Here is a 19,372-nt window from a genome sequence, read left to right on the forward strand (position 1 = left end):
GTGGTGGGATGGATCTTGAATCTTTAAGTTTACTGTTGACAAAATTATAAAAGGCACGATTGGAATTTGTGCGTAGAAGGTTTTCTTCTTGCTTGGTGTGGTAATTTGTGCATTCAGTTTTATTTGGTTGCATATGTTTCTGTAGCGGTTTCTGAAGTTTGTAACATAGCCTTTTTGTTTCTTTTCAGAGGATTTTTTTGATTGAAGCTTTTTTATTGATATGGGTAGTTTGTTTCTCTTGGACATGGTAGTCATTCGTGGTACATGTAATTTAATGACTCTATTGATTTCAAGTAGGAAGATTCTATAGAGGTCATCAGCAGTTATGCAGGTTGCAAACAGATTTTGCCAGTTCAGAAATGAAAGATCGTTGTTTATAAGGTCGTAATTGGCTTTCTTGAAGTTGTAGTTGGGGGTTCTGTTGTTATGACGATTTAAGTATGGACGTATATTGAGCCGAAAATCAATCATGCAGTGGTCACTGTTTGAAAAAGGTTCTTTAATTTGTAGTCCGTAAATTGAGTTTGGATTGTTGCAGAAGATGAGGTCAAGGCAGTTGTTGAGTCTTGTATTGTTAGTTACAAGTTGTTCAAGACCTAGGTTTGTAACAGCGTTGTATAGTGTAGTATGGATTGGGTCAGTTGAACATTCATTGGTTGTCCAGTTAATGAGAGGTAGATTTAAGTCACCCAGGAAGATGAGAGGGTATGGGCAAGAGGTAGTCCATGTTAGCATTGAGGTTAGCATATTTGCGTGGGTAATGTCATAGTCGGGGGCTCTGTAGCATAGTAAGAATCGAAGAGTAGTGTCAAGGGATAGGTCGCATACTATAGTTTCAGGAAGAGAGAGTTTATGTGCTACTTGGATATTTTTTAGATTCAGTGTCTTTTTGTAAAAGATAGCCACTCCACCACCTCTTGGTTTTCCGATCTGATCGATAGACTTGATATTCATTGTTTGAGATAATGGAGTCAGGAAGGGATGAATTCAGCCATGTTTCACAAACAAAAATGATATCAAATGTGCCACTGTTTAATAAGAGGATAAATTCAGGTAATTTGTTGACTATGCTTCTTGCATTTATCAATTTGCATTTGAGATCTGATATGATTGGTGTTGAAGAGGTAAGAGGCGTGCATACCTAGTTTTGGGTGTTGGTAGGTTGGGGATTGTGTACAATAGATGGTTGTATAGATGGTTGGATGGTAGTTTGGATGTTTGGTTGGATGGTTGTTTGGATGGCTGGTTGGGTGGATTGTTGGGTGGCTGTTTGGATGGCTGGTTGTTTGTTTTCTTCAAAATGCGTGTTAGGTGTGCCATCGAAAGTACAAAAAACGGAGGTGACAGTGAGTCACCTTGGAAGATTCCTAGTTAGTTTCAACTTCACCAAGTTTTTTTCAACAGGCCATCAACTTAGTTTGCCATAGCTTCGTGGAAGTCCTCAGGAATTTCTGTATGTTGCTGCTAATTCCAAAAATGTCTAAGCACTTCTCAATCCAGTTGAGTGGAACAGAATCAAATGCTTTCTTATAATCAATCCAGCCACAAACAAATTTGTCTTTTCTTTAAATTCTTCAAAACCAGTTTATCAATCATGAGTTGGTCTTTGGTTCCTCTTAAATCTTTGCAGCACTCTTTCTCTTCTGTGGGTAGCAAATCCTTGTTTTCTAGATGTACATAAATTTGGTTTGCAATATATCTTGTATGGTGTTGGCAGGCAAGTGATTGGCCTTTAATTTTGAGGTTTATTTCCCTTTTCTGCATCCTTCTGATCAAAAGGTTTCTTCCAGTTTTTAGCCTCTTTTCACTTTCTGGTGTTTCCAGAATCTGATTCATCTGGTTTACTAATCTTGCATGCAAACTTGTTAGTGATTCCAACCATGCAACTCATCTAAACCATTCCAGTTTTTTACCTTCTTTGCTTATTTTTCCACCATTTCTTTTGTTATGTGAACATCTTCCATTCTAGTCACTTTTACAGTGCTTTCAACCTGCTCGATCAATTTTGCATTCTCATTGTGCTTCTTGTTGTTTTTCCACAAGTTCTTCTAAAATTTCAGAGTGTTTTCGTGGTTACGTTTTTCACTTGTAGTAACTTTCAAGGGTCTTATAGAAATGATGCTCATACATTAAATGGTTCTAATATTAATAATGGAATTTGGAATCTAGTTAAAATATCTGAAAGTATTGAATATTTTTAATGGTAATTATGGAACTCATTTAAAATATTTGAAATGACATGTTATGAAGATTAATTGAATTTTTTTATTATGGTTTATTTTGAAGATAGATATATATATATATATATATCTTCAATATATATATATATATATATATATATATATATATATATATATATATATATATATATATATATATATATATATATATATATATATATATTAAATATATATATATATTTAAACCCCAAAGACAAAATTGAGTTAGAAAATCAAGGAGTATATGAAATCCCATGCACCGCCTGCCCCACCACATACATCGGACAAACCAACAGAAGAATAAGTGCACGCATTGAAGAACACAAGAACTCATTCAAAAAAGAGGAACCAACTTCTTCCCTGGTCCAACACTTTAAAGTCACAGGACACGATATTGACTTTAAAAAAACCAGAACTATCGCCAAAACTGAACACTTTAACAACAGAATAATCAGAGAAGCCATCGAGATAGAAACACGCCCACACAGCATGAACAAACGAGATGATACCTCCCGCCTACCAGCCATTTGGAAACCTGCCCTTATTGACAAACGTGTCCCTAACACGAGGAATGACACCAGACCCACACTCACGAGGTCCACACAGGATGTCACCACCACACATCCACCCAGAAAGCACACCCAAACCCACACTGATCAGGAAGCACGACCAAGGACCAGAAGCCAGACCGCAGCTGCAACATTAGCCATTTCAAACCCCTCCAATCCATACATGCAGCAGACTGACACCCACTATGAAGATGTAGCACGACCACAAAGCCAAACAACAGCAATGCAGCTCACCAGCTCAAATCCCCCTGCAGCACAGATTAGACTGAGCACAACCAAGCCCCCACCAACACAGGACACACCCCCAGACAATCAGAGCACAAAAAAACCCCATCCAATCAGAGCACAGCCAAGCTCCCACCCAATCAGTTCAAACCCCCACTAGCAGTTAAAAGGAAGAAACAGCTGCGATCACACATTGCTCCCAGAAGCACGAAGCTGAAGCCTGAAGATGACGAATGAGACTTCGTCGAAACGTCGCCAAGACACTTCCAATTTTACACGGGAGAAAACCCGAACAACCAAAGACCTATATACAAACACCCGTGAAAACCTCAGAAAACATATATATATATATATATACACCTGAATATTACATGAAATGTTTTGAATTGCAAATATATGTATATTTGATAAGTATATTCGATAAGTGGTATACGTAAAATTTTATAAACGTTAATTTTTCTGATTGGAAAAATGGAACTTAAGGAAAATATTGAATTTATATTCTGAGGTGAAAAAGGGGTAATGGGTGAATAGGAGGATGTAGAGTTAGGGTCAAATATTAGAAAAATGATTGATTTGAAACTAAAGAGTTTAATTTAGAGGAAGTAATGAGAAAAGGGGGGGAAAAGAGAGGAAAAAGGGAGATGATTAATGATTAGAGTTTAGGGCAAAGGGAAGATTAGATATACAATATAAATAAAGAAAAGAAAATTAAAATTAGAGAGAAAAAATACTAGCAAAAAGTGAAACATATAAAATGTGTTGGAAGATAAATAAAAGTTGTATAAATTTGAAACCTGGCCAATACTCTGTCAGAAAAAAATGCATTGTTTATTTGTTTGTGTGTGTTTGTTAAAAAATAAAAAAAAAACTTTATGTAAAAAATTCTTCAAATTACTTAAATCCAAACTAATTCTCTTTATTTTTAACTCCAGACAGATTTTCCACTTTGGTTTGCCCTTCTTAATTGCTTTATTCTTTCCAATTTTCAAGCCAAATTCTTCAGTAGTAACAAAAGCTGCTGCATACATTAGCTGGTTTGTTTGAGCTAATGTTTCTGTTGGAATAATCTGGGCAGCTTCATTCACATTTTTCAATAATTTAACCAAACCTCTCTTACTAACCTGATTCAGTTTTGGCAATCAAATTCTTTCCATGTTTTCCATCTGAGTCTTAATTTTCTCAGCCTAGGTTGGCTCTGGCTGTTGGTTCTTCAACATCTAATCCAGACTTCTTGTTCCTCATCCACTTTTCTGATTTCCTTCCTTTTCTTCACTACTTGTTGCTCCACTTCTAAGTTATCTCTATTATCAGTTATACTTGAGCCTTGATCTTGCACTGCTCTCCTTGCAATCTCTTGTAATTCTGCATTAGTGAAGAGCTTGTGCTTCAAAATAACATGCCTCTGGTCCATAAGTCTTTGTTCGTTGATTTCCATATCCAGATGATTCTCCTTCCAAATCCTGAATAAGTGTTTTTGAAATCCATGGTTTTTTGGTTCAGACTTTTCGTAATTAAGTAATTTTCTTCCTTTGTCCATTTTTCTTTTTTTTTCATTCGTCTTCCAATCACATCAACTCCATGCCATGGTTGCCTAGTAGAGGGAGCTGAGCCGTGTGGCATATTTTTCACTGAATACCCAGAAGCCACAGTATTCAACTCGAATCTTACTGAAACGGGCAACATTTGATCCGGCATAGAATTCACTTGACGTGTTTTTTACCATAGTTAAATGAGTTTGGAGTCTGGCTCTTCTACAGAGCACACAAGCCCCCCTACACACACCCAACAAGGTAAAGCTCTTGGGTGGGATGATGCTGCTGCTATGATTTATATTTTTATTATTGTTGTTGTTGTTGTTATAGATTTAATCTTCAATTCAATTTACAGTCTGAGACTGGTTAAAAACTTAACAGTTCAAGTCCTGACCAAGAACCTGTAGGAAGTAAGCACCCACCCCCCTCCTAGAAGAATGAAATATTTTAGAAAATATTTAAAAAGGCAGAATATATTTCCCTGGATGAGAAATGGAGAAACATGTTTTAAAGACAAAGCAGCTCCCTGCAACTTCCTGACTCCCCCCCACCTTTGTCAATGGGCCATTAAAGCCTCAACCAAGCTCACTCAATCCCTCCATCATTTGCAACACAATAGAACAGAAACTCAACACATGGCAAGGCTCAGGCAAGCTTGAGGGACAACCTACAATGTTAACTAAGACCCCTAGACCACCTGGGAGTTTGACAACCAATCAGGATACTCTTCCTGTGCCCCAGAAAGTTCAAAGCTCAGAAAAAGCATAAAACCAGGGAGCACACAGGATCTCAGCCCTTTTCTGTTCAGGAACTCAAGCCATGTGATCCTGACCACCATTAAACCATCTTTCCAAGCAGTCTCCTTGTTTCCAGTGTCTTTGTCCCCACTTGGAACTGAACCCAGATGGATATTTCTTCCAACAAACCTAAGAGCTGCTAAAGTAATGACTGAGTATATAGGCCAGGGGTGTAAAACTCGATTTCATTGAGGGTCACATCAGGGTTGTGTTTGACCTCAGAGGGCCAGGAAGGCACATAGCTGGGGGCATAGCCAGGGTCAGTGTGACAGCACTCTGCCTCCTGCAGCATTCTGCCAGCCAAAACGGGGTACAGGGGTACAGGGATTAATTACAAAATGTAGGCTTTACTTTGTGACATCCAGATCCAGCGAGCAAGGGGTGTGAACTGCACAGAAAATACACTTTTGTTTCTTATGAAGAAATATCTCCAAAGTCAAATGTAGACTAAATATAGACTGATGTTTAGCTACACACCTTCCCAGCAAACAGTAAATTTCCAGGTAAAGAGGATTAATTTTAGGGTGAATAACCACCATTTGTATGTTGGAGGTTCCTAAAGGAATGCTGGGAAACTCTGTATTTCAAAGAACATTTGAGGGAGGGGTGATATGATTTCTGTAAATAAGGAATATAGAATTACAATGGCTGAGTCTTTGATCCTCATACATCAAAAAAATACAAAGCTAAGGGATAAACAAAGAAAAAACAGATTTGAGAAAAGAAAAGGCTCAGGAAAGAAAGAAAGAGGAAAAGAAAGAAAACTGAAAAAGAATGACTTCCAACTTTTATTGGTACAGATATAAGTAAAAAATATATCAAACTCTTACTCTAAGATTAACATTTACCTACATTATTTCCATAATCCCATATCTAATCATCAAAGCGCCAGATCAACTTTTAATTTCTGTTTCTCACAAAAAGTCCAGGAATGGCTCATATCGCTTTAATCACTATATGTTAAGGAAACCACAACTGATTTATTTAATTGCACCAAACTCTAAATAAAACAGAAATGGAAAATCCTAAACTCTAGTCTAGACCCCTGCTTCTCAACTTTGGCAACTTTAAGGTACATGGGCTTCAATTCCCAGAATTCCCCAGGCAGCATGAAGTTCACCCATCTTAAACTTGCCAAGACTGAGAAATGCTGATCTACAGATAGGGATTTTTTCATTCCTCTTTTACTGGTTCTTACTTACTTATGAGCAATTATAATGTAAAATCCTCACTCCCATCCCACCCCAGAGCAATCATAATGCAAAATCCTCACTCCAACCTCACCCCAGAGCAATCAAAATGCAAAATGTTCACCCCCACCCCATTCCAGACTAACCACAATTACTGTTCTGTCCCCCTCACCTCAGTCCGACCGATGACTTAATTAGCCGGCACTATCAGCTCTGGCAGCAAACTAGCAAGCGTCTGCCAAGTGACTCTGTTATCTCCCTTGATGCCGATGAGTTACCCAGGAACAAACAGTACTTCAGCTCTAGTTAAGCAGTTGATTTGCCTGCTATGAAGAGGCATAACAGCCCTTGCTGCTTTTATATCCTGTGGGGTGTGGCTCCATGACTCAGCACTTCCTAGGCCTGCCCCACCCCTGCTTCTGTTGTTCCTGCCTCTCCTGCCTATGAAACCTAGGGTCCAGCCAGGTCTGATTGCCATCAGCTGGGTCTGGAGGTGTGGCCTGGGGGGGGGGAAGAGTCAGGGGACGGAGGCCTTGTTATCTCCTCCACCTGGCCTGCCTCTGGCTCCTGGAGCTGAGCCAGGGAAGCCGGTGCTCCCGAGGTAAGTCCTGATGGCCCTTCCCCCTCACTTTCCAAGTCACTTTCTGGCAGGGGGCCTGGCTCGGGGGGCACAGACACAACAATTACCTCACTAACTTGCTTTCCACATTCTCTGGCGTGTAGAGCAACAAAAGAAAACCATGGGACTACAAGTTTTTAAAAAAGTGCAATCAGACTTTCCAACTTCTCAAGAAAAAAAGATCTCGTGAAGTTAGGTCCGATTGAGCTTTTTTTTTAACTGGTAGTCATATGGTCTTCTTTTGTTGCCCTGCATGCCGGAGAATGGAGCTGCCTTCGACATGACCTGAGTTTAATTCATAGAATCATCTGTTACAACGTCCTTCCTGTTGAAGACAACTTCAGCTTCAATCGCAACAATACATGAGCACACAATAGATTTAAGCTTAATGTGAACCGTTCCAATCTTGATCGCAGAAAATATGACTTCAGCAACAGAGTTGTTAATGCCTGGAATGCACTACCTGACTCTGTAGTCTCTTCCCAAAATCCCCAAAGCTTTAACCAAAGACTATCTACTATTGACCTCACCCCATTCCTAAGAGGTCTGTAAGGGGCGTGCATAAGAGCATCAGCGTGCCTACTGTTCCTGTCCTAATGTTCCCTTTGATTGTATCCAATTCGTATAGTTATTTCATGCTTATGCTTATATATACTGTTGTGACAAATAAATAAATAAATAAAATAAAATAAAATCAGGTTAGTGAGGGAATTGTGGTTGCTGCAGGAATTTACTGGAGGCCACCCAGACCAAAAAAGGGCTGTAGTGTGGGAGGTGCAGGTGGCCCCCCTGCACCCCATTTTCATTAGCAAGGGCACCGTGGGGCGGTCCTTTGCTATTTCCAGGCCAACCCCGTGGGCCAGATCTAAGCATCGCATTCGGCCCATGAGCCTTGACACCCCTGATATAGGCAATTCCGAGTAAGGTGGGTTTTTTTTGCAAAATCAGATTATTCAGATCTGATAAATTCAAAACTTCCATGTATCTAGGTAACCCTTTGACTATTGCTCCAAGGGTTCCTATTTCTATTGTTTATTTATTATTATTTATTAATTTAAAAATTATTGATCATCGCACAGCCAGATGTTCAGACTGAGTTTGGCATTTTTGTGTACCTATCGAGTCCTTACCAAAGACCTGGGATAGGCAGATTTGGATGTTTGATGATATTACAGAAATCGTCGCAGGATGGGAAGCTGTTCCAAGTAAAGCTGCCTTCTGCAATTGACTGATGGCAAAATTTGTCAATCCAATAGTGTTCAAGTGGTTCTCCAGTTGTTTTGGAATTGCACCCAAGGCACCTATTACGATTGGTGCTACTTTTGCTTGCCTTTGCCATAGTCATTCTATTTCTATTTGTAGGTCTTTGTATTTATTATCTTCTCCAATTCTCTCTCTTCTATTCTATTGTCTCCAAACACTGCCACATCCACTACCCAGACTTTTTTATCCTTCTTAACGACAATTGTTAAAAATGTATTATTATTATTGTTGTTGTTGTTACTGTTATTATTATCCTGTGCTAAGCACATTGGGCTACAAGCATACGCCACAATTTTCAGTCAGCAACTACAGTCTCTGCATCCTTCCATTTAAGGCTGATGTTTTTAAAATAAAGATCTTCCTGAAATGTTTGGTGCCAGGTTTTTTATTGTTGTTGTTGTTGTTATTTGGCCTTCCTCTTTTTCTCCATCTGGTGGTATCCAATAATTGTGGTCTTTGCTGGACGTTGCTCACTCATTGGGAGCATGAGTCTATCAAAATGCATTCTGTGTTCTATCACTATCTCAGAGAGTTTTTGGGAATTACCTCTCAAAATCCCACCGCATTCCTCAACGTGGTGAGGGAGTGAACTACATGGGTTAAAATAGCCCGTTTAGGAAAATTGCAGGGGCATGGGTATCAGGCTTGCAACCCAGTGTCATGAAAATTCTTGTAACAGAAACTATAAATGAAACCCTAACCCAACACATTCAGTTCCAAATTTAATTTGAATGTGTTTTTCTGAAACAGTCCTAGAATTTGATTCAAATTCTCTGCTAGCATTATGTGCATACCTTTGTGACCACTGATACAAGCATCTGTGAAATTAATGAACATTTTCCCATTACCTGCCTGGTAATTACTTCATATAGGGAATACACATATCTGTGCCACTAATTTCCCCCAAAATATAGCACAATGGAAAGCAGAGACTCTTCTATGGCTTAACATGAAGAAGCCAGAGAGGGAAAAGGTCTCCTTTGAAGCATAAACTGTAGTCTTTGCCTACTGATTCAATAGGATCCAGTAGAATTAAAACATTTAATCATAGGGTCTGATTTTTCAAGGCAATTTCAAAAGACAGACATTTGAACTCTATCCAGGCATAGATATTTTGACAGCATTAAGACAACTTGCTATTTAAAGAGGAATGCAAATAATATCAAAGGTTCAGTGTCTTCTGTATAACTTGTCATATAAGTTCTGTTACATTCAAAGTCTGCAATACACCACACAGTTTGATCCAAACTACAATACAATATTTACTTAATACTACAGTATTAAGTAAACACATATATGATACATAAAAAATTGTTATGGATCATATACCTAAGGATAACGTATATGCAGTATTTATAGAAGCAAAGGAAAATTAAAAGAAATTATAGAATTTTAGTCTGGATTCATTATATTTTTCAACAGCTTAATTTCTGAATATTCTGTTCATTATATAAAATGTTGCACCTTGTAAATAAAGAAAAATACATGCTTTGAACAATCAGATCACACCTGTATCTCAAGCATAGCTTGCAATTCTTTTTCTTGCTTTTCTCTCAGTTTGTGTTCTTCTTCAGCTCTTTTTCTTGTTTCATCTTCTCCTTTTCTTTTTGCTAATTCCTCTTCCAATTTCCTTTCATCTTCTCTTTTACGATCCTTATTTTCCAACAGAGTCCTTTCTTCCTCTGCTTTTCTTTTCAGCTCTTCTTTTTCTAGCCTTCAAAACACCACAATATATTGTTGGGAGTACATTTATGTTCTTTTCTGTTAAATATTTATATCATTAAGAACTGGCTCCAAATAACAAGGTAACAGAACTTGTGATAATAAAGAGAAGTATTGCATATTTCTAATTAAATATGTGAAACATTTACTCTTAACTTGCACATGTCTGCTCTATAACTAAGAGATTATAGTTATTATCGTAGGGAGAGCAGGATACCTTTCAAGTTTTTGTCTTTCTTGCCTTTCCTTTTCTTCTTGTTCTTTCTGAAGTCGAGCCTGACGTCTCTTCTCTGCTAGAATTCTAGTTGCTTCTTCAGCATCAGTAGTCCCTGCTACATGTTTCCCTATAAAATGTTCCTGAATTGAATATTAGTCTGTAGGCAGGAAACAAGTTATATGTGCAGTAGAAAGGCACACAATATTACTCTAATGGCTGAATTTTCTAGTTAATGAAAGTACGAAAATGTGTGTTATTATAAAATTTATAAATATGCATTCTTTATTTTAATTAATGTTAATCTCCTAGATGCTATTTTCATATTTTAACTTCCTTAACAAGATTCTGTGAATAATTTCTAAGGGATACAGTACAAAATAATTGTTGATGGTAAAGTTTAAATTAACACCCGCTCCCCCAGAATATTAGTGACATAACTAATCATGTAAAATAATAGTAAACTGAAATAATGTATAACAAAGAACTGTTTTAGAAGCAAAGGCAAATGGGAGGCAGGCTGACGTCATGGCAACATGATGCATCTCCACAGGGCTCCATGGAATCATGCCGAATTCAACCTGCTAGGAGATTCCAAGGGACCCAAATAATCCTGGAGGTGTAATGAAGACAGAGAGGACTCTCTGTCAATCGCAAGGAGACTGCAAACTCTTTGTTTGATTTGGAGGAAGCTCTCAATCTGGCAGGAAGAAAAAGATGGCCATTAAGAACCTGACCGGAGCTGTGACAGCCGACCGATGAAGCAAGCATAGAATCTGAGGAACAGTGTGATCAATCTCGGTGAGATTTTTCTGACTCCTGTTGTGGAACTTGCCCTTTTAAAGTAAGCCTGGGTGAAAGTGGAACTCAAAGAAGAGGAGGTGACTTTTCAGAAAGAGAAGTTTAAAAGCTAAGAAAATCGGACTGGGGATTTAAATTACAAGATAGACTAAGTTGAAAACTTTTTGGAATATAAAATTTTGACCCCTGGGACTTTTAAAAAGTTTTGGATTAGATTATATAATTTAAAATAACAAAAGAGAAAGGAGAAAAATAGAGAAACTGGAGAAAACCGACGGAAGTGAAAGTAGTGAAAGCATGACCTTGACAGTCTATTGAAGATAAGCTTGTTTATTACAATAACACCTGTTCTAGCAAATTGTTTATATGGGATAGCAGAGACAGAGAATGAAAAACTGTAACTTTTTAAACAATGTAGCTCTTTGAACCTATATGGAAACTAAACAGATAAAGTAATTAGAAGCTGGGAAACAGCAAGGAATTATTTTATTTTTCCTTCCTTTTTGAACTTTTCTTCTGGTAATTTATGAGCTTATATCCATGATGGCGAACCTATGGCACGCGTGCCAGAGGTGGCACACTGATCCCTCTCTGTGGGCATGCGCGCCGTCGGCAGTTGCTCTTTTGGTTTCCAGCGTGTGCATGTGCGTTGGCCAGGTGGTCTTTGTGTGCACCGGAGCACCAGAAACCCAAAGACCAGCTGGTCAGTGTGCATGCGTGCGCCTGTCAGACTGTCTCTGATTATATTTAGGAAAGAAAATACCTTGACTTCATTTGAAAATAAAGAAAAATACTTTTACTAAATACATCTGGAATACAGCTGTGGATAGTTGAATCTGAGACAAAATATGGCCAACATCCCATATCCCCTCATTAGTCCCTCCTTCCCACAAGAGGTCAGGCAGGGCTGGGCCAATGCCAGCTCCCTCTCGCCCCCCCCCCATGGTAAACTTCTTCCGAAGGCCTCCGGTTGCTTGGCATGTCAGGAATGCAAGTTTTGTTGAAAAGCCTGCGCATCTGGTCTTCATGCTGATTTCAAACCTTTTCTCCCCCCTCCCCTCTTTTATGTCAGACGACACTCTTAAAGGGCCCTCTTCTCCTTTCCTGTATAGGATAGTAATACATCTTAAGTCCATGAGCTATTCTATACTAAACATAATAACATTGCAATCTAACTAGTAAATATAAAATGCACAAATAGAAGTGAAGATTGGAGTGGAGGCTGACATTCGGCCCTCCTGCAACAAGGACGTTAGTCCTAAAAAAGAAAAGAGAAAAGTTAGGGTTTGTCAGGATATTTTCTATAGAATTGTGCTATCTTGTGTGAAGCGCGAACATCTTCCTTGTTCACCCATTCAGCCTGGGACAAAGGGAAGTGCTTCCAAGCTACAAGATATTGGATTTTATTTCTATGTTTTCTGGAATCTAAGATTTCTTTCACTTCAAAATGTTGTTCGCCTTCTATGAGAATTGTTATAGGAGGGGGTGTATGGTCAGCACGCAGTTGGGACGTGTGTTCTGGTTTTAGTAAGCTAACATGGAAGACGGGGTGAATTCTCCTCAGTGTTTTCGGCAATTCTAGTTGTACAGTCACTGGGTTGATGATTTTTACTATGGGGAAAGGTCCCACATATTTGGGTCCCAGTTTTTTAGATTTCTGAGTGGTTTGTATTTGGTGGAGAGATAAACCTTATCTCCAGCTTGATATTTGTTCTCAGGAGACCCTTTTTTATCAGCTTGTTTTTTGTGTGCACAGTGGGTGTCATCAATAGCTTTGCGAGTCACTTTCCATGTGCTTTGTATTTGATCTATCCATTCTGATAACGATGAAATCGTGGTTTTTTTCCTCTGAAAGTTCTGAGATGGGAACAAAGTCTTGGCCAGAGGCTATTTTAAAGGGAGTGAACCCTGTGCTACTATGTACTGAGTTATTGTAGGCTACTTCAGCAAATGGCAGTAGGTCTACCCAATTATCCTGTTGATAATTAATGTAACATCTTAGATATTGCTCAAGTGCCGAGTTCGAATGTTCACAAAATCCGTTAGTTTGGGGATAATGGGAGGAGCTTAATCCTTGGGAGGAGCCTATTAGTCATAGAAATTCTTTCCAAAATTGGGAAGTGAACTGCACTCCCCGGTCTGAGATTATACATTCAGGAACTCAATGTAGTCTGTAAATGTGTTGCACAAATAATTTTGCCAAAGTTTTTGAGTTAGGTATTTTTGAGCATGGGATGAAATGTACTTGTTTGGCGAACACATCAGTCACTACCCAAATAACAGTGTTGCCCCCACTTTGAGGTAATTCTACTATGAAGTCCATAAATATTTCTTTCCATGGAGCTCCTGGTCGAGCTGCTGATTGAAGCAAACCTGGAGGTTTTCCAGGAGGTCTTTTAGCAGCTGCACAGATGGAACAACTTGTTATATAAGATTCAATGTCCTTTTTAAGTCCTGGCCACCAAAATTGTCTTTTGAGGAGGTGCAATGTTTTCACAAATCCAAAATGTCCCGCCATTTTAGCATCATGGCATCGTTGAAGTATGGTTTCTCTGAGTGATGCAGGAACATATAGCTTTGCCCCAACCCAATCTAGTCCATCACGGAGCGTGCATTTGTGTGAATGAGCTAGGAACCAGTCGTCTGTGTTTAAGGCCTCTTTTAATAACTTAGTTAATTCATCTGGTAGTGATGTCTCAGTTTTAGTATGGCTTCGGGTTATAGCAAGAGCCGCTAATTGTTGAATGGGGAGTATTGGGCGTACCATCTCGGAACGAGCACTATTGTATTGAGGCAGTCATGAAAGAGCATCTACCAAAAAGTTCTTTCCTCCAGGAATATAACGTAAAGCAAAGTTAAAACGGTTAAAATATTGAGCCCAGCGTGCTTGTTTAGGCGAAAGTCTTCTGGGAGTTTTTAGGGCTTCCAAGTTTTTGTGATCAGTCCAAACCTCGAAAGGGTGGTTAGATTGTCTCCATGTGCGAAGAGCCCAGTGAACCGCAAAAGCTTCTTTTTCCCAAATAGCCCATCTCCTTTCAGTGTCAGTCAATTTCTGGGAAGTGAAAGCACAAGGTTGTAGTTTACCATTAGCATTGTTTTGGAGCAAAACGGCTCCGACTGCTACATCACTAGCATCTGCTTGTACCACAAAAGGAAAATCCATGTCGGGGTGTTTTAAGATAGGTTCAGCCGCAAACAAAAGTTTCAACTTTTCAAAAGCTGCTTGACATTCCATTGACCATTCAAGGATAATGAAGGTTTGGGTTTTGTATTTCGTTTAGTTTTTAGGAGGTTGGTGATAGGGAGAGCAATTTGAGCAAAGGAGGGGATGAATTGATGATAAAAATTCGCAAATCCCAAAAACCTTTGTAGCTGTTTGCGCATGCGTGGGGGTGCCCATTCTAAGACAGCTTTCACCTTCTCTGGGTCCATTTCCAATCCGTCCGCCGAGATGCGGTATCCCAAATAGTCTATTTTTGTCTGATGAAAATCACATTTGGATAGTTTGGCATAGAGTTCTGCTGCTAATAATTTTTTGAGTACCGCTATTACTAGCTTTATGTGCTAGTCCATTGTTTCTGTATAGATAAGAAAGTCATCAAGGTAAACGAGGACCCCTTTAAACAAGTGTTGATGGAGTATTTCATTTATCAGTTGCATGAAAACCGCGGGAGCCCCCTGCAGTCCAAATGGAAGTACTTGAAACTGAAAGCAGCCAAGGGGACAGTTGAAAGCTGTTTTCCACTCATCCACTTCCTTTATGCGAACTCTGTAGTAAGCCTCTCGTAAGTCCAATGTGGTGAAAAACTTTCCTTTCGCTAGAGGGGCCAATATGTCCTTCAGGAGCGGCATGGGGTATACGTTTTCGGCGCATATGGCATTTAGGTTTCTATAGTCCACTATGAGACAAAAAGAGCCATTTTTCTTTTCTCGGAACATCACCGGTGAAGCCACTCGAGGCCTAGCCTGCTGAATGAACCCACGCTCTAAATTTTTGTCTATGAATTTGCGTAAATCCCCCAATTCTTTCTGGGTCATGGGGTAAGCTTTTGGTTTTGGGAGCTTCAATCCTGGGAGTATGTCTATTGCACAGTCAGTTGGCCTATGGGGGGGTAGTACATCTGATGCCTTTTCATTAAAGACTTCTCGTAAGTCCCAGTATTCTTTGGGAATCTTCTCCTCCCCTTCTATCCATTCCGTCATTGCCACCATCACGTCGTGGGGCACGGCAGGCTCCTCTCTGGTGTCCCTTTCCTCCACTTTTAGCGCTCTAGAGCGAAAGGGTAAGACCCTCGTCTTCCAGTTAATATGTGGGTTCCACTTCTGGAGCCATGACAGGCCTAGCAGCAGAGGCTGGTCCATCCCCAGGGCTACTATAAAGTTTAGGATCTCTCGATCGTCTCCCATCGTCATCTCTATTGGTCCGGTTACAAAAGGGGCAGGGCCTCCCCCTGCCACAGAGCCATCCAGCTGGCAAAAAGCTATAGGTCTACTCAAAGTTCTTAGTTTTAGTTCCATTTTCTCTTCTACCTCGAGGCTGATGATGCACCTGGTACACCCGGAGTCTAGGAGAGCTACATTTCCCCTTTATTTCCCGAGGAAGGGACATGCAGTTTGACTGGGATTGTCAAAGGGCCCCGTTTTCAACTCACCAGAAGGTCTTCGTTGGAATCGAAAGTGGTTTCGCTGTCATCGGACATGGTCGGAGTCCCACGCTCCTCCTCGATGGGAGTGGCCTTCTTGGCAATGCCTACTCCTGCCTTTGCTGGCTCTCGCGCCTTGGTAGTTTGTTTCACCGGTCCCTTTCCACCACTAGGGGTTGTCTTTGGCACCAGTTTCATCTGGCAGTCAGTCGCTCGGTGGCCTTCCTTTCCACATCTGAAGCATGCGGTGGATTGTTGCCTCCCACTCTCAGAAGTAGGGGAGTCCTTTGGAGGGCCTCTAGGGAAATGGGTGGAGTTTTGCCTCCCAGCGCGCTCAGCCCAACTACGATCCTTCGCCAATTCGATTTCCTTTTTATTGAAAGAGTTTTAAAAAAACAAAAACATTTTTCCCCCTTTTTTCCCCCTCCCTCCCAAAAAAAAACAAAACACCCCCCTCCCTCCCCCACCCCCCGGCTTCCCGGGTCAATCACAAGGTAAAGTTATACATAAACCAAACATAGAATAAAATTTTCCCTTCCAATCCAAATAACTACATCCAAAGCTTTTCGTCTCCCAACCCCCTCCCCATTACATAAAATAACTTTCTAATTATTCAAAGGCAATCTGATATTTCTTAATCTGATATCTATTTTGTAGATAATCAATCCATTTTTTCCATTCAATTAAATATCTTTCCTGCGTATTGTCTTTTAAAAACGCTGAGATTTTAGCCATCTCAGCCAAATTAATAACTTTCAATATCCATTCTTCTATTGTAGGTATCTCTTCTTTCTTCCAGTATTGTCCAATCAACAGTCTTGCTGCTGTTATTAAGTTCAAAATCAATTTAGTCTCAATCCCTGTACAATCCATTATAATTCCCAAAAGGAAAAATTGTGGCAGGAACTTTATCTTCTTCTTCAGTACATTTTGAATAATCCACCAAATTCTTATCCAAAAGACCTTAATTTTCTTGCAGGTCCACCAGCCAATTCGATTTCCATCTCTGCTGATAGGGTACACCAGCCGTACAATGTGGTTGGAGAGGCCCGCGCCCGGCACAGTGCATACAGGTCCCCATTCAGGCCATCTTTGTAAATATCCACAAGGGTCACCTCTGACCATCCTCTCATCAGGGGAACCAGATCAGTAAACTCCTGGTTGTAGTCAGCCACTGGTCTCCTCCCCTGTCTGATGGTTTTCATCCGGCCTTTGGCCTTCTGCTCTGCCAAGGGGTCCTCAAATCTCCTCCTCAGGGTGGTCATGAAGGGTCACGGTCCTAACCTGCGCCACCTTGTCTTCAAGTTTCCGGTGCTCCGGCATGTGCATGCTGGAAACCTGAAGACCAGGTGGCTGGAGTGTATATGCACACTGGCCAGCTGGTCTTCGGCTTGACGACGCTCCGATGCTCTGGTGCTCTGCCACACATGTGTATTCTGGTTTGGACACTCAGTACCGAAAAGGTTCATCACTGGTCTATATGGTTGAACTTGGAGGCCTGGTGGGCCTAAGTGGATTATAAATTTACCAAGAAAATAAAAAATTAGGATTTGAAGAACCTGAAGAACAAAAAGTAACTTTTTTTCTTTTTTTTTGGATTACAACAATAGAAAGTATGAAACTATTTGGATAATCTGGTGGTGGTTGGATTTGTGAAAATATTTTTTTAGTGGGAAGTTGGCGGGGGATTGAGGAATTATAAGAATAATATATGTTATTACTGATTATCTTTTTCAAATTTCTTGAAGATTTTAAGAGTATCCAAAATGACTAATGTTTCAAATGTAAGTAAATTGGGGAGGGGGAATACATCTGCACCACCATCATCATCATCATCATCATCAGGAGCAGCATCCAGTCCAGCAAGTCAAAGATCTTTGGATAGCATATTGCAGCAGGAAAAAAAGGACACGATGAAAGCAGAATTGAAATTAATGCTCCAAACATTTAAAGAAGCCACAACAAAAAAAATTGAAGACATGAAGGAAAGAATGGAAAAGATGGATAATAAAATGGAGAATATTCAACAAATAATAACTAAAAATGAACAACGGATGCAGAAAATAGAAGAGAAATCAGAACAAACAGAGAAGAGTAATTACGTTGGAGATGGATAAAGCTAATACTTCTTGAGGTTCCAGAACGTTGAGGAAGAAAAAGGGGAAAACCTTGCATAGGTAATGGCAGAATTGTTGGCGGAGCCCTGGAGGTGGACAAGCAGGAGATGTTTGCTGGGATGGACAAAATATTTAGAGTATATACAACATATGTGTCAAGAAATAAACTTCCTAGAGAGGTACATGTGAGATTAACTAAGAAGGCATTAAGAACAGAGATACTTCAAAGAGCAAGATATGACCTGCTGAAATACAAAGGAAGAGAAATAATAGTTCTGAAACAGACCCTTGAAGAGTAAGAGACATGAGAAAACAATACCAATTTCTGACAAGACAATTAATTAAGCATGAAGTAAATTTTAGATGCTGATACCTGAGGGAATACCGGTGGCATGGATGGATCAAAGGCATAGATTGGATACTATAGAGCAGGGGTCCTCAAACTTTTTGAACTGGGGGCCAATTCACGGTCCCTTAGACTGTTGGGGGGCCAGACCGGCTGAGTGTGCATGGCTAGGTGGCCATGTGACTGGGTGGGTGTGGCCAATTTAGCAGTCCATTTTGCCTTTGTCCTTCCTAAGCTGTACTTGCTGAACTCAAGGCATCTATTTATTTAATAAGACCTCCCCAAGGGAAAAAGAGCACACACTTTCTTGCCACTTGCCTAATTTCAGTACAGCAGCAGCTTCAGGCTTCTTAAAATAGGCCATTAAAAAAAGAATAAAACAAATAGGATTTCCTTCAAAATAATTCCTGATTATATGTTTCAGACTACCAGACAATAAACCAGACTGAGAAATGCACCAGTTAAGACTGCAACTAAAATCCCCAAGATTTGGGAAAGAAAATCACTCTAAAATCCATTAGCATTGCATTTCTCTGAATGCACCATATATCTTTATCTTATGTATTGTAAATTGATTTCTGATGCATTTAAACTTATAGAGTTATTTTTATTACTACTTCCAGCAATATTAATCTGCATTTCCTAGTTTATTTAAAATGAACAGATTTCAAATTATATAAACACCATTGAGATTGTCTGTAGCCAAAAGTTTCATTTAGAATTGGAGGGGTGAGACAAAGAAAAGTTTTTAAGTTAAATAGGCTTACTCTGGTAATTACACAGCTAATCAATTTGGGTCCCAGAACAATGGACAACAATAAAACCTTCCCCCACGTTGCTGCTTCTGAACTAAAACAATTGAGCAGGGAAGCCAGAGTGGGAAAGATCCTTAGCAAAATGTTCACCTTAGCAACCTTAATAAACACACACAGAGGAGATGAATCCAAAGTCAGAGAAGGGACCCTTACAAGCCCCAGTCACTGCCTCCTCCACTCCCACCCCCTTTTCTTCCAAATCCAAGGGAAAAAGCTCCCAGCCCAGAAACAACACTCCCAGAGCTGGAGAGCTGCACTTGCAGTAGGAAGAAAAACCTCAGGACTTTAAAAACTCAG

At 39.8% G+C, this 19,372-nt stretch overlaps 2 protein-coding genes across 11 annotated transcripts in view; one reads left to right on the forward strand and one right to left on the reverse strand.

Moving 5' to 3' along the window:
• PHEX (phosphate regulating endopeptidase X-linked) overlaps positions 1-19,372 on the forward strand; it is a 739,707-nt gene that overhangs the window by 390,504 nt on the left and 329,831 nt on the right. The gene's annotated exons all lie outside the window — the stretch shown is intronic.
• Positions 1-19,372, reverse strand: part of MAP7D2 (MAP7 domain containing 2) — a 153,907-nt gene that overhangs the window by 20,439 nt on the left and 114,096 nt on the right. For all 10 annotated transcript variants that reach the window (XM_058186698.1, XM_058186697.1, XM_058186696.1 and 7 more), the window contains 2 exons: positions 10,357-10,483; positions 9,927-10,131 (listed from right to left, as the gene is read on the reverse strand). In XM_058186698.1, the coding sequence (XP_058042681.1) occupies positions 9,927-10,131; positions 10,357-10,483 (332 nt within the window). The remainder of the gene's footprint in view (positions 1-9,926; positions 10,132-10,356; positions 10,484-19,372) is intronic.

This window comes from Ahaetulla prasina, chromosome 5, assembly GCF_028640845.1.
Source record: "Ahaetulla prasina isolate Xishuangbanna chromosome 5, ASM2864084v1, whole genome shotgun sequence".
NCBI lineage: Eukaryota > Metazoa > Chordata > Lepidosauria > Squamata > Colubridae > Ahaetulla > Ahaetulla prasina.